The sequence below is a fragment of the Microchirus variegatus genome, assembly GCF_963457635.1.
Source record: "Microchirus variegatus genome assembly, chromosome: 13".
NCBI classification, from domain to species: Eukaryota; Metazoa; Chordata; class Actinopteri; order Pleuronectiformes; family Soleidae; genus Microchirus; species Microchirus variegatus.
Window position 1 is genome coordinate 20448012 of NC_139814.1, and position 13727 is coordinate 20461738.

At 39.0% G+C, this 13727-nt stretch overlaps 1 protein-coding gene across 2 annotated transcripts in view; it reads left to right on the forward strand.

Moving 5' to 3' along the window:
• The window catches only part of atp9b (ATPase phospholipid transporting 9B), a gene marked incomplete at both ends in the record, with an annotated part of 40868 nt that extends 31464 nt beyond the window's left edge, over positions 1–9404 (forward strand). Inside the window, 15 exons of one of the 2 annotated variants that reach the window (XM_083899955.1) lie at positions 220–381; positions 669–761; positions 2643–2726; positions 2892–3062; positions 3322–3420; positions 3513–3602; positions 3856–4000; positions 4554–4618; positions 4836–4991; positions 5084–5148; positions 5344–5452; positions 5980–6037; positions 7446–7649; positions 8383–8415; positions 9268–9404. In XM_083899955.1, the coding sequence (XP_083756081.1) occupies positions 220–381; positions 669–761; positions 2643–2726; positions 2892–3062; positions 3322–3420; positions 3513–3602; positions 3856–4000; positions 4554–4618; positions 4836–4991; positions 5084–5148; positions 5344–5452; positions 5980–6037; positions 7446–7649; positions 8383–8415; positions 9268–9404 (1671 nt within the window). The remainder of the gene's footprint in view (positions 1–219; positions 382–668; positions 762–2642; positions 2727–2891; positions 3063–3321; positions 3421–3512; positions 3603–3855; positions 4001–4553; positions 4619–4835; positions 4992–5083; positions 5149–5343; positions 5453–5979; positions 6038–7445; positions 7650–8382; positions 8416–9267) is intronic. The other variant, XM_083899956.1, reaches the window with a different exon arrangement.
• Between the last annotated feature and the right edge of the window lie 4323 nt (positions 9405–13727).

Sequence of the window (13727 nt, forward strand, 5' to 3'; positions counted from 1 at the left end):
CAATAAAGTTCTATTCCTTATTGTGTTTATATTTTGTGTAAAGTACCTACATTTTGTTTAAGCTTCTATGTTCATCTGCCAGGTTTCTCGTCATATTATTTTATTTGATCATCTAAAATAGGTCAACTTTTTCATCATTTTAAGTGAACTTTGTCATCAAATTGTTCCATGATGACTGAGGAGAAAAAACAACCTTTTGTGTCTGTGTGTTCACCACAGGTGGCGCTGGTGCACTGGACGGAGAGCGTCGGCCTGACCCTGGTCAACAGAGACCTGGCCTCCCTGCAGCTGAAGACTCCTTCAGGACAGATCCTCTCCTTCCACATCCTGCAGATCTTCCCCTTCACCTCCGAGAGCAAGAGGATGGGTATCATCGTCAGGGTGTGGACTTTACACACGACAATAATATGTGTGGATGCTGCTTTCTGTGTGGTCTCTCGGTGTCAAAATGTCTTCACTGAAAGGGACCGTTTGTCCTTTTAGTGCTAAACCCTTTATTACCAGTAGACGTTAACAAGCAAAACATTTTTGTTAACATTTTAGGTTTAAGTGGCTCTTCAAGAGTCGTGCCACGTTTGCAGAAAACCTTGTTAAAGTGAAAAAGAGATTTTTGAGGGGAAATTCAGTTTCCTGTTCTTGTTCTAATTGTTGTTTGTGATTTGATTCAGGAGGAGTCAACGGGAGACATTACTTTCTACATGAAGGGAGCTGATGTTGCCATGGCGAGCATCGTCCAGTACAACGACTGGCTGGAAGAAGAGGTAAAGGCTCCAACATTAACATTCCTGCAGCCACTTCCTCCATCGTCACTCAACAAACTCCTAAAGTTTGCTTTCAGATTTTTGGATTTGTGTGTGTTTGTTCTATGATTATTTACTACTGAGAACACTGTTGTGCAGTCATGTAGTCATCTAGATAAATAAAATGGAAAAGAAAACTAATTAGCTTCACAATCAAAGGCACCATGTGTTTTTAATGTTAAATCTATTCGTCATGGATGCTTTTACTGTGAAGCAGCACCAGGAAGTGCTTTAAACGGAGATGGAGAAGAAAATTTAATTATTGGAAAAATTAGAAACAGAGACACAAATTTCTCAACTCTATTCAGACTTTCATACACTGTGGGAATGATGCAGAATGAATGAATGAAGGCTTTATTTCAAACATATGAACATTATACATTTAAAAAAGTCCCATCCAACTTGTGCTGTACGAAATAATAAATAAAAGGCATAGAAGGAAGACACATGAGGGCGATGAGATGCATCTAACACAACTAAAATACATTAAAAGGCATAATAATGTGGATTAAAGTAGCAGGGAAATAGTAAATTACAATAAAACTAGATCAAATCAAATAAAAATAAATGAATCAATAAATAACTTATACAGTGTGAAGTAGAAAAAATCCAGTGTATGAAAACTGCCCAAACTGAAAAGCGCAGTTGATGAAAACCAACAGATAAATGTCCGTTCATCACCTCGTTTAATCAGGACATCCATGCAGAGATTAACGCGGCCACATCAGGGTTCCGCGGCCTCGTGTGCATACGTTCATAATTATATTGACAATTATTGAGTCATTTAGCACCGGGGGCAGCTTTTGATTTAATTAGTGACCTAGATAAAGTGGGAGTAATTACAGTATGTCATATTCTTCAGCGGCGGTGTCGATGATGTCCGTTGGCTCTAAATACCCCCCGTGTCAAATTCACTGTGCTTTCTCTGCCTGTCAATAACCAATCAACGGCACTGATTCAGCCCATCATCCGTGTTATACATATACATACAGTATATATATATAAAAAAAAAATAAACCGCCATCCTTTGTTTTACTGTGTCCTCTGACTCTTCACCACAGGCGATGTTATTCTATATTGATTGGTCGTGGTGTTGGTAACAATATGGAGATATTGACGTTACTGTACATGATGTACTTATACAGCAGCTGCTCCAGAGGAACTCTTTATCTGCCCTATATTTGATTTACACCTGATTTTGGAGGGAAAAGACACACAAAAGTGAAGAATTAAGTCAGTTTTATTGCGTTTATATTATTATTATTGCACATAAGGGTGAGATGATGGATAAAATGCACAAATGGTTGGTATTTTACTGTTGGGTTAGGGCAAAATAAAATGCATTTAAGGGCTAATATGAGACTTTATGAAGTAAATTAAAATAAGAAATGCAGGGTTAGAACACACAACTAAAGTGATCAAAGCGTCCCAAGAAAGATGGCAGTGAATCTTGGTTTGATACTGAAACAAGGAGAGAAATATTGCTGGCTTGTTCTTCAAGTTAAAAAGCTCCAAGTTCCAACATGAATGTGAATTGTTCCTCAGTTTTTCATGGGAAACAAAAGATTAAATAAATAAAACATTATTAAACCTCAAAAATGGTGAGGATGCAAAGAAACTGGAACAAAGGAGTAGAAATTGTAATGTCTCATGAAATTGTAATGATATCCCCCCGAAACCTCACAACCATACTGTTTCCTAAGTGTCTCTTCTTGTCCTCAACCCAAAAAAATATTCATTTTAAGAAGCTGAAAAATCTGATTAAGCCAAGAAATAAAGCTTTTTTATTATCAATCATATTATTTTTGTTGTTTATTGTCATTATTCTCTTGTTTCTAACAGTGTGGGAACATGGCCAGAGAAGGACTGAGGACACTGGTTGTGTCCAAGAAGTCTCTTTCTGAGGAGCAGTACCAGGACTTTGAGGTACTTGTATCACATATTATATCATTTTCTTTGTTGTTAAAGTATATTTCCCCAGTTTTAATACACCAGAGTGTGTCTATCTATTCAAAAAAGAGGGGAACCTTTCAAATGTTTGTGGTTAGAACGGTGTTATTTTATCGCGTGGTTTTCTCTCCTCTGGTGCAGAATCGCTACAACCAGGCGAAGCTGAGCATCCATGACCGAGCGCTGAAGGTGGCGGCCGTGGTGGAGAGTCTGGAGAGGGAGATGGAGCTTCTGTGTCTGACCGGCGTGGAGGACCAGCTCCAGGCCGACGTCAGGCCCACGCTGGAGCTGCTCAGAAACGCTGGCATCAAGGTGAGACCCGGCTTAAAACTCTTTCCTGTTTTATTGTTTTTACGTTTTATATCTTGTTGCTGTGCCTTTAACTCTGTAAAGCTCTAGAAATAAAGTTGACTTGATTTGTTCTCGCAGAGGAAACATACAGTCAGTAATGTGAAACATAGAGCAGTGATGATTCAGTAGCCTTTCATGAGAGTGCTGTTGTTCATTAAAGTGATGCCTTTAAAGGTCACATCTTCACTCCATATTTACGCTCACTTGTTTCCTGCCTTAGATTTGGATGCTGACAGGAGACAAGCTGGAAACGGCCACATGCATCGCCAAAAGTTCCCATTTGGTCTCCAGAAGCCAAGACATCCACGTTTTCCGACCGGTGCGCCTTTTTTTTTTTTCCTTTCCCTCTCGTCTGTTTTCCTCGTATCTCTGTCTCCATGTGGATAATTGTATTGTGTGGCCCTCGAGCAGGTCTCGAGCAGAGGAGAGGCCCATCTGGAGCTGAACGCCTTCAGAAGGAAGCACGACTGTGCTCTGGTCATCTCGGGAGACTCCTTAGAGGTGCTACAACACAACATAGCACACAGTGACTTTTCCCTGTACAACAGATGATGCTGAGGATGCAGCCAAATAGACAAGAAGAAGGGAAAAAAAGAGCTTTTTATAGCAAAAACTAATAATTTGGATTATTACTCTTGTAAGAAAGCTAAATGGAAACAATCAGTGTTTTCATTAATTTGTCTAAAATATTTGGCAAACGAATGGATATGAATGAAAAGAGCAACTAAACCTGTGTTTTACATACGTGTTGCAGGTTTGTTTGCGGTATTACGAGCACGAGTTTGTGGAGTTGGCGTGTCAGTGTCCGGCGGTCGTCTGTTGCCGCTGCTCCCCGACTCAGAAGGCCCAGATCGTCTGTCTCCTGCAGCAGCACACGGACAACAGAACCTGTGCCATCGGTGAGCAATGAAGAAAAACAACAACAACAGAAAACATCTGTGTGGATTAGAGTGAGGAAATTGACCAAAACTTACCCCAAACCCGACACAGTTACAGTAAGATGAAGTGTAATCATGGTTAATCTTCATTTATAGTTACATCAAACAAAAGACAATATCGATATTTAGCCGACATCCTTTAAAAATGGGATTTTAATTGTTTTAATCCTAATTATTTGATTGTTGCTTACAGATAATATAGCTATAGACACAATATTAAAAGACATTTATAAAGACTCGTAATTCCAATGGGGGTCAACCTATTACTCTTTATTAAATATTTACACTCTATTTTAAATAAAGCATTTCAATTCACCCTATTTGACTCTATTTTTCACTCAAAGAACTTAAAGCTCAGCAGATGTAAAAGCTCATTCAAAGACTGGAGCGAAGAGCACAATGTTCCACTTGTATTACTCATTTAATCCACAAGGTGGCACCGTTGTCCCAGAAAAACACCTGCATTATCATCAGTGTGAGTTACACTGACAACCTTGTGTTTTTCTCTGTGCAGGTGATGGAGGAAATGATGTGAGCATGATCCAGGCTGCACACTGTGGTATCGGAATTGAAGGAAAAGTAAATTATTACCTTTATTATCAACATTCAAGTTACTTTTTGTTTTTAGTGATGAGCTTGTTCTATTAACTGATTCAGTAGAACACTATTATTTTACAATAAAACAAATTAGAGTTTTGAACATGTTTAATGTAATTAGAAACAATCATGAAACATTATAATAAAAAATTCCTAAACTGTGAAATTATCAAACACTGGTTTATTTGTGTGTAAACAGGAGGGAAAGCAGGCGTCTCTGGCTGCAGATTTCTCCATCACACAGTTCAAACACATCGGTCGTCTGCTGGTGGTTCACGGCAGGAACAGCTACAAACGTTCAGCGGCGCTGGGTCAGTTTGTCATGCACCGAGGCATGATCATCTCCGCCATGCAGGTACACCAGGGCACAGCATTAAAACACCAGCCACAAGACAAACTCTTCACAGGAAAGTTCATAAATCTCAAACTGTTTTTTCCTCTCCTCAGGCCGTCTTCTCCTCCGTGTTCTTCTTTGCCTCCGTGCCGCTGTACCAGGGATTCCTCATGGTCGGGTATGTGTTGTTGATGGACAGATGTTATAAATGTCACATCTTGATACATAAACCACATTTTTAAATTCTTTAAAATGACTAATTTTATGCCTCAGATGATCTTTTAACCGATCCTGTCTGTTGTCAGCCTCACAGCAGCACTCACCCCAGTGTGCTCATATATTTTTTTACAATACAAATGTTTGTTCTGTGCAGATACGCCACAATCTACACCATGTTTCCTGTGTTCTCCCTGGTGCTGGACCAAGACGTGAAGCCAGACATGGCTCTGCTTTACCCAGAGCTTTACAAAGACCTCACTAAGGTACCGCTTTTTTTTTTTTTTTTTAATCCTTATTTTATTTCCCTTCACAGGTAAATACCACATTTGAATGATCAAAAAAAGCTCATTAAGTGTTTAAAAAATGGGTTTCAAAACCTGTGGGCCAATGAGCGTCCAGTCTGCGACATGTGGGAAATGAGCTTAAAGTCGACAGCTTTTATGATGATATTTCACATAATTTCTAAGTAAAAGTGTTTGTAATGATGTGGTTACTAAATAACATGTAATAAAAACACAAAACCAGCTCATATATCCATAATTTAACATACATGTATTACATTTTAAAGTCGATATATATAACCAAATGTATAATTAATATTTTTGATAAAATATTGCTCAGTGTTTGTCAATAGCTAATAATCATATTTAATGTTATATTCTGTCTCTAATCTAGCGACACATATAGAAGGTGAATTTATTCCCATTAAAACTTTCCAATTAAAAAAAAAAAATTCCTAGAATTCTGCCACCCTGTGTAAAAACCCTGTTTTCCTCGTGGTTTCTTCAAGGGGCGTTCGCTGTCTTTCAAGACTTTCCTCATCTGGGTTTTAATCAGCATCTATCAAGGTAAGCGACACAAACTGGAGCTATTTAAAATCTGTAATGTTAGCTTTAAAATAGCGACCCTGCGTTGCATGACAGCTGTCAGGGCCGCTCCTCAGCCACGGCTTCATCGTTTCTGCCACGTCTTCCACCGCCGTCCCTGGGCCCCATCTGAACTCCCTGATACTCACTTTCTCAGTATCTTAGGTTTCCAACCACCATCCACTTCCACATGTGGGCTTTTGTCCGTCCAGTAAATCGATATTTCTGTAATCGCTAAGCCATGCAAGAGTGTGAGAAAGATCCATGTTCCAGCTGGAGCGTGACTTCCTGACAGCTCCAGGTTTTTAATTAAAGCCAATACCACGTCTGTGAGAGAGGGAGGGGAGGGAAAAAAAAGAGAGAGAAGAAAGAAAGAAACATGAAGACGATATGGAAAATATACCAGGCACCAATTTGACAGGAGAGTTTGACTCGCAGGAATGCACAATACGGCAGCGAGCGCTATGAAAAACACAATTATGCGATCACTTATAGTCTATTAAGCTCAATTAGTGTAGCGTTGTGATAAAATCGTACAGTTGGCACCGAGAGAAGAGTGAGTGAAAGGAGGTTTAACAGACTGAGACACACTGGAGCGCATTGTGCATCTTAATCTGCAGACCCACAAATCCTGACCTCAGTGTCTCAGTCAAACTGTTCCACTCAAATGTTCTCAGGTAGAACCCGCCTCAGGTTTCTTATTAGATACTTTAGTCCAGCATGGGAGTTTCAGACTCACATTTAAGGAATACAGCATTTTGAATCAGAGTTGCTGGGGTAAAACACACCTGAAAAACAACAAATGGTTGAATACTTATGTGTCTGCTCACATCTGAAAAATTCATTGGAAGCCACTTATTTATAGACATAGACGTGGAGTGGACAGAAGTATAAACTTATATGTTCCTTTTACACAACTAATTTATTAACTGCTTCATCCCGTCACCAAATATTTACACAATATTGTGTTATAAATTGTTCTTAATGTTCTGAGTACGGCACAAGAATATTTCTGGCTTTAAACACAACCTTTTCACCGTCCTGGATTAAACTGCTGTTCATCATCCTTGTTATGTTTATTTAAAATGTGTATTTTGTATATTCTCTTATATTATATCCTCTTGTCTCTCTTAAAACAAAGTTATTTCTTGAGGATTATATGCAAATGTCTCTGTCCTGTCAAATAAAGGTGAAAAAGCCCTAAAAGATTCCTTTTTAAAAATGCTGGATTAATCCTTTAAACAGGATCCACGACAAAACACCTTCAGTTATTTATAACATTTGGAACACGCGTCTTATTTCTTCTTCAGCGTGATTCTGCTGACAAACTAACATAGTGGTAGTCGTAGAAGTGCCGATTCATCTTTACTGTGTCCTTTGGCGCCACCAGGTGGCATCCTCATGTACGGCGCGCTGCTGCTCTTTGAGTCCGAGTTCGTACATGTGGTCGCCATCTCCTTCACGGCGCTCGTCCTGACGGAGCTCCTGATGGTGGCGCTCACCATCCGCACCTGGCACTGGCTGATGGTGGTGGCGGAGTTCCTCAGCCTCGGCAGCTACCTCGCTTCTCTCGCCTTCCTCAACGAGTATTTCGGTAGGTACTGCCTTTTTTTTTCTCTCTCTGGGTTTGAAGTAGTTGTAGGGGTTTGTTTGTTTTTTTACAGGAGAAAGAAGAGTCATAAATAAGTAAGAGCTGTGTTGTATAACTTAGTATTTCGGCCAAAACTGTTGATTATGTTTGTCATTTTGTTCAGTCATTCCCAAACACTGGGTCGGGACCCACAGACGGGTCTCAAGAGAATATTTTTGGGTCCCCACATTTTGGTTTTATATGTTATATTTTCTAATGAATAACTTTACAATGTGTTGACCCTTTACTTTCCGATGTTTCTCTGTGAATTATCATCATGTCTGCGTGGATGTGTTGCTTATTATATTGTATATTTCATATATAACATGGATTACTCTATTTCCTTTATTGATTGATTGGTTTTCTAGAACAGAGAGAACTCTCTTAGAACCTTTTGCTTCTTGATGAGCAAACGAATTCAAACAAAATGTGGTTTTCAGTGTCTGTTAAGTTAAATTGATTATGAAAGTATTGCATAAATGCTACTTATTATGATAATTTTCCTGAGGACGGTGGAAGAACGTAGTTTTCGTCACTGCAGCCATTTTGTGTCAACGTTGATGTGATGTTCTTCTGGCACATTGGTGTCGTCTTTTTCTTCTCCTCCGTTCTCTCATGTCTCTCCTCACGACTAACATTATGTGTTCACTCACTGTGTCTCTGCTGCGCTTGTTTTGCTTCTGTACGTTGACACCAGGCATAGGCAGGGTCTCGCTCGGAGCTTTTCTTGGTAGGTGTGCAAATGTCTGAACAATTAAATCCATCCGTCTGTCTGCTTTTGTTTTGTCTGTTTGTTCCAGGGTTGTCACTTTAGTTTATTATTTATTTCTCTCTTTTTTTTTTTAAGTTGTTTAGATCATTTATTCCACTGTTTTGTGAATTTTCATTTTGCAACAAACACTGATCCAAATCAGACCTGTTATTAATGTCTTCAGCTCCAGGAGTCGCACTCACCAAAATATTCTTGTGGCAGCACTGAAATGCTGTTTTTGAGTTTTCATGAATGCAACCAATAATGCTACTTTGGATAAACGATGACGTCATAGCAACACCTCAGATTGTTTGGATTATTCCCATCATGATAGTGATCATGAGGATCTTTTAGGGTCATTTTGTGCGGATAAAGACATCTTTTGAGAAACAGAAATTAGCAAAGGCTCGGGGCAAAATTCCATTTGAAATTTCCCTAGCAATAATCCAAAATGCCATGGAAAACAAAAACAAAACGATTGTCGTCCATTCAAATACCAAAAAAAACAGTTGTTCAAATCTGAGTTTGATGACATGAAGCGTCTTGTCTCCACCTGCTCTGCTCTGCTGCTGTATACACACAAACGCTCCCTCTATCAGTCTAATAGTTTTGCTTGACGGAGCCTGTTTTCAGAATGAAAACAAATGATTTTGATGACGTTTCTGTTGATGAAGAACAAACCTGTACTGCAGCTTTAATACCAGGTCTGAACTCATGACTTTTTCAGCCGCATCGTGACTCTTCATATCATTTTTTTTTTAACACATTTTACATAATGAAGTCATGCTGACACATGTGACTCAGCAGCGTCTTTCTTTCTCCTCCTCTCAGACCTGTCCTTCATCACGACGTGGCCTTTCCTGTGGAAGGTGTCGGCCATCACTCTGGTCAGCTGTCTTCCTCTCTACATCATCAAATACCTGAAGCGCAAGTTTTCGCCGCCAAGCTACTCCAAGCTCTCGTCGTGAGCAAAAACACTGGGATGTATTTATTCTTTTTCTTTGTTCTTCTGTGCACTTTTTTCTTCACCACGCCGGTCCTCGGTGGTGACGGACACGTGACCCGTGGAGGTGAAAGTAAGAACCACTGATTCAACGGAGAGAAAACAAACACTGGCTCTTTGGATCTTCTTTTTCATTTTTCTCCTCTCCTACTGAGTCTTGGGATTACTTGAAAAGTCGGAGCACATAGTGACAGACTGCCTTTCTTTTGTTTTCAGACAATTCAGCGTCAAGTGTCATTTTATACGGTCACTTCTTCAACCTTTAGATTTTTATATGTGCAGTTGATTTTTTATCCTAGGTATTAACTGCTGCGTCTTTCAACACTTGAGTTGCTGTAAAGGATAAAAAACAGAAAAAGTGACTTTAATTTTTCTCTGTAAATAAGCGTTTACATGCTGAGGACATAAAAGCTCACTCGCATCTACATAAATCATTTACCAAAAATCATTTATTCACAAATGCTGAGCACATGTTCCGATACAAACCTCTACGAGTCATACTAAAATGTCTTTTTGCGTGTTTTTGTATTAAGACGAGGAATGACGACATCGTAAAACTTCAAATATCTCATATTTGAGCATCTGTCGATACCAACACCACTCCGATAACTGCCGCTTTAGTTACGCCTTTTGAACAAACTCCACTTACACTTTGCTAGGAATATTCTACTCGTGTAAAGGAAGAAATAAATCCCCTACATGATGACTGGTCCAAAATGGCCGCCTCTGTAGGGCTTGCCCTGCTCCTTATTTACATTTTAAAGGCTCAAGTATAAGTATAATCATTTTTAATTTCAACTTCTGCTCAATCTAAAGTAATTTCACCTAATTTTTACTCACTGGAGCTTTAAAATACTGCCGTGTTTTCCCTCACACAAACAAAAATTATATTTCTTAGCTTTCCGTTTTTAATTTTAGCTTAGCTTAAACTAATTCCACTCAGTTTTTACTGCAGCGTGTTACTTCATCTTCTGGTTTAGAATGTGAAGCTTCGGAAGTTGATTGGAAGTAGCAGTTACCCTCCAGCAGGGAGCGAAATTCTGCTACGTTACAAAACAAATGGGAAATGGGAAATTTGTTTTGCGACCAGTAGACTCTGTCCGTTATTTTATGCACAGATTATGGTTGAATGTAATATTTAGGGCTTATGTGGACATTAATTTTTTGGACCAGTGTCGGACTGAAGCTAGGTATTGGACTGAAGCTACGTGTCGGACAGAAGCTAGGTATCGGACTGAAGCTAGGTATCGGACTGAAGCTAGGTATCGGACTGAAGCTACGTGTCGGACGGAAGCTAGGTATCGGACTGAAGCTACGTATCGGATCGACTTATTCCTGAATAAAACCAGCACTCCACAGCAGCATTAAATGTATCGTCTGCGTATACCCTTGTGTCCGTGTGTTATATATACCCTATGTCCGTCTTCTCGCCATGACGACGGTCGCTCACGTTGAACCTCGCTATCGTTAGCATTCTCAATCGTCCAACGTTCAACAATCGCACTGAGGTTTTTGTGGCGTTTTTTCCACGACACTGTTCCAGCACGACACGACGCAGCTCAGCACGGCTCAAATTTGTGCCCGTTTACTTGTCATTATGGTAGAACCTCAGGACTTCTGTGGAACGGCGGTCCAATCACGTTAGCTTCTCAGTAGCGTAATAAGGGTTGAATAACTGCCAGATATTGAAAGTGAAAGTTATCTTGGGGGAAAAAGGGGCAGTGACTTTACAAGTCACTAGTTTGTGTCGCGTATAAAACCACGTCACGGAAGTTTCACGCAGCCAGGCTTTGATGACTCCGCCCACATTAAGGACCCACTATAGTAATGGAAAACCATACCAAACTGTGTCGAGTCCAGCTGGAACTGTTACCATGGAAAAGCACTTTGGTTTGTCCTGCTGCTGTTTTTCATTAATCATAAAAAAAATAAAACCACTTTAAAAGTCACAAAAAACGACCCTGAATCAGCGACGGCTGAATATTTTTAGACCTTTATCGACAGTATGACCCTCCCACTGGGCCTCGCTTTGGCTTTAGCCCGTGGTGGACGTTGACATTCAGGAGTGGATGAGTTTTATCATTCGCTCCACACACTGTGTGTAAGTGTTAAAGCACAGTGTGTGTGTGTGTGTGTGTGTGTGTGTGTGTGTGTGTGTGTGTGTGTGTGTGTGTGTGTGTGTGTGTGTGTGTGTGTGTGTGTGTGTGTGTGTGTGTGTGTGTGTGTGTGTGTGTGTGTGTGTGTGTGTGTGTTCTTGTACTTGCGGCATACTGAGGACCAGTGAGGTTTTTTAACCAACAAAGTGAGGACATTTTTACGGAGTGAGGACATTTTGGCTGGTCCTCACTTTGTTTTCATTGAAATCACTTCCTTAGGTTGCTATAACATGCTATACTCAGTTTGTCAAAAATAAAAATCACATTTGGACGACATTGTATAGTATGACGTTTTTGTCAAAATTTTGGACCCAATTTTTTTGTCAAAATTTTGGACCAATTTTTTTTGTCAAATTTTGGACCAATTTTTTTTGTCAAATTTTGGACCAAATTTTTTGGTCAAATTTTGGACCAAATTTTTTGGTCAAATTTTGGACCAAATTTTTTTTGTCAAATTTTTTTTTTATTATTTTGGACGACAGTATAGTATGACGTTTTTGTAAAATTTTGGACCAAAGTTTTTTTGACAAAGATTTTTTCAAATTTTGGTTGACATAGTATAGTATGACGTTTTTGTCAAATTTTGGACCAAAAATTTTTGGTCAAATTTTTTTTTTTACATTTTTGTCGACACCGTACAGTATTACGTTTTTGTAAAATTTTGGACCAAAAATAAAAAAAAATCGAAAAAGTTTTCCAGCCCTTTTTGCTCTGGGGCTCCACCTGCAGACATTTTATGGTACTGCAACCAGTAGTTCTATATAGATGTCATTCATGAAGTAGATATTTGTTATTGTGTTGATTTACAAAGTGGAAATGCTGGTCCTCACTTTGTCAGCAACCCAGTCCTCAGTATGCAGCAAGTTCAAGAATGTGTGTGTGTGTGTGTGTGTGTGTGTGTGTGTGTGTGTGTACTCAGGTTAAATCATTCCCTTAATCATGAGTATTAATCGAGGCGGCCCGACTGTAAACGTAGCTACGCTGTAAGAGAAGGACTGCGTCACTTCAGTGTTGATGGAAGTGAATTTTACATTCTCACATAAACGATGTTGATTCTTTAATTCCTGTGTTTTTGTTTGTCGCGGTGTTTTAAATGTTAAATATGTAAAACTACTCCACGTCTTACGCTGCACTCTCAATCAGTGTCTGTTGTTTTTTTATTATTATTATTCATTAAAAACTAATTAAAAAAACGGCACAACTGAAGTGTTTTCATGTGTTTCCTGACACTGACATCCAAGACTGGGGAGGTTTTTGTAAAGATGAACTTCATAATGTGGCCACTAGATGGCGCGAGAGACCAGATAGTGGAGAATGCGTGTGTTTAAAGGAGCATTTCAGTCAATGTTGGAGGTCAACGTGAACTGAAATGTAAAATATGAAGCATGTACAACAATTGATCGATTATTAACAGATTACCAAGTTAATCGCCAATGATTTAGATAACTGATGAATCGGTTTGAGTGTTTTTTTCAGCGTCTTAAATGTTGAATATTTTCTTCTTTTCTTTGTTTCATGCCACAATTAAATGATTAAAACTTAATAATTATGTTTTTTGGACCAAAACATCGAAGAGCATCACTGGTTTTGAAGTTTGGGAAACACTGATGAGAATTATTTGGATTTTATGAACCAAACAATAATTTACAGATGAATTCATGATGTAAAATAATCCTTAATTGCAGCTTTGGGACTAAGATGTCGTGAATTTCTCATTATTTTACTCATTTTTACATACAATACTCTTTATTACTGTATTGTCTGATGAGCTGGTCTCACTGAGGCTAAAAATATGGGAAAGTCAGTTTCTGGTCTGACTTTTTGCATAATTTTCTCCTCTGGCTGCAGCCAAAATTGTCTTGTTGCCGTTTTATGTCCAAAGGTTTTATGTTGTGGTTTTGGTACAAATTTTATTTTTACCTTTTCAGCAGAAGACTTGAAAACCAGGGAATGTGCTCTTATTGTGGAAAAGTTCGAAAAATGTATTAATGCAGGGGAAAACTTCAAAAATGCTCTCTCCAGTGCAGTGAGAGACACAGGAAATGACATCATATTAATCACAAAAGTCAATAAAAAACACATTTATGGAACAAAACCAAGTCACTAACTAATGAAGAGGTTGTATTTTTGGC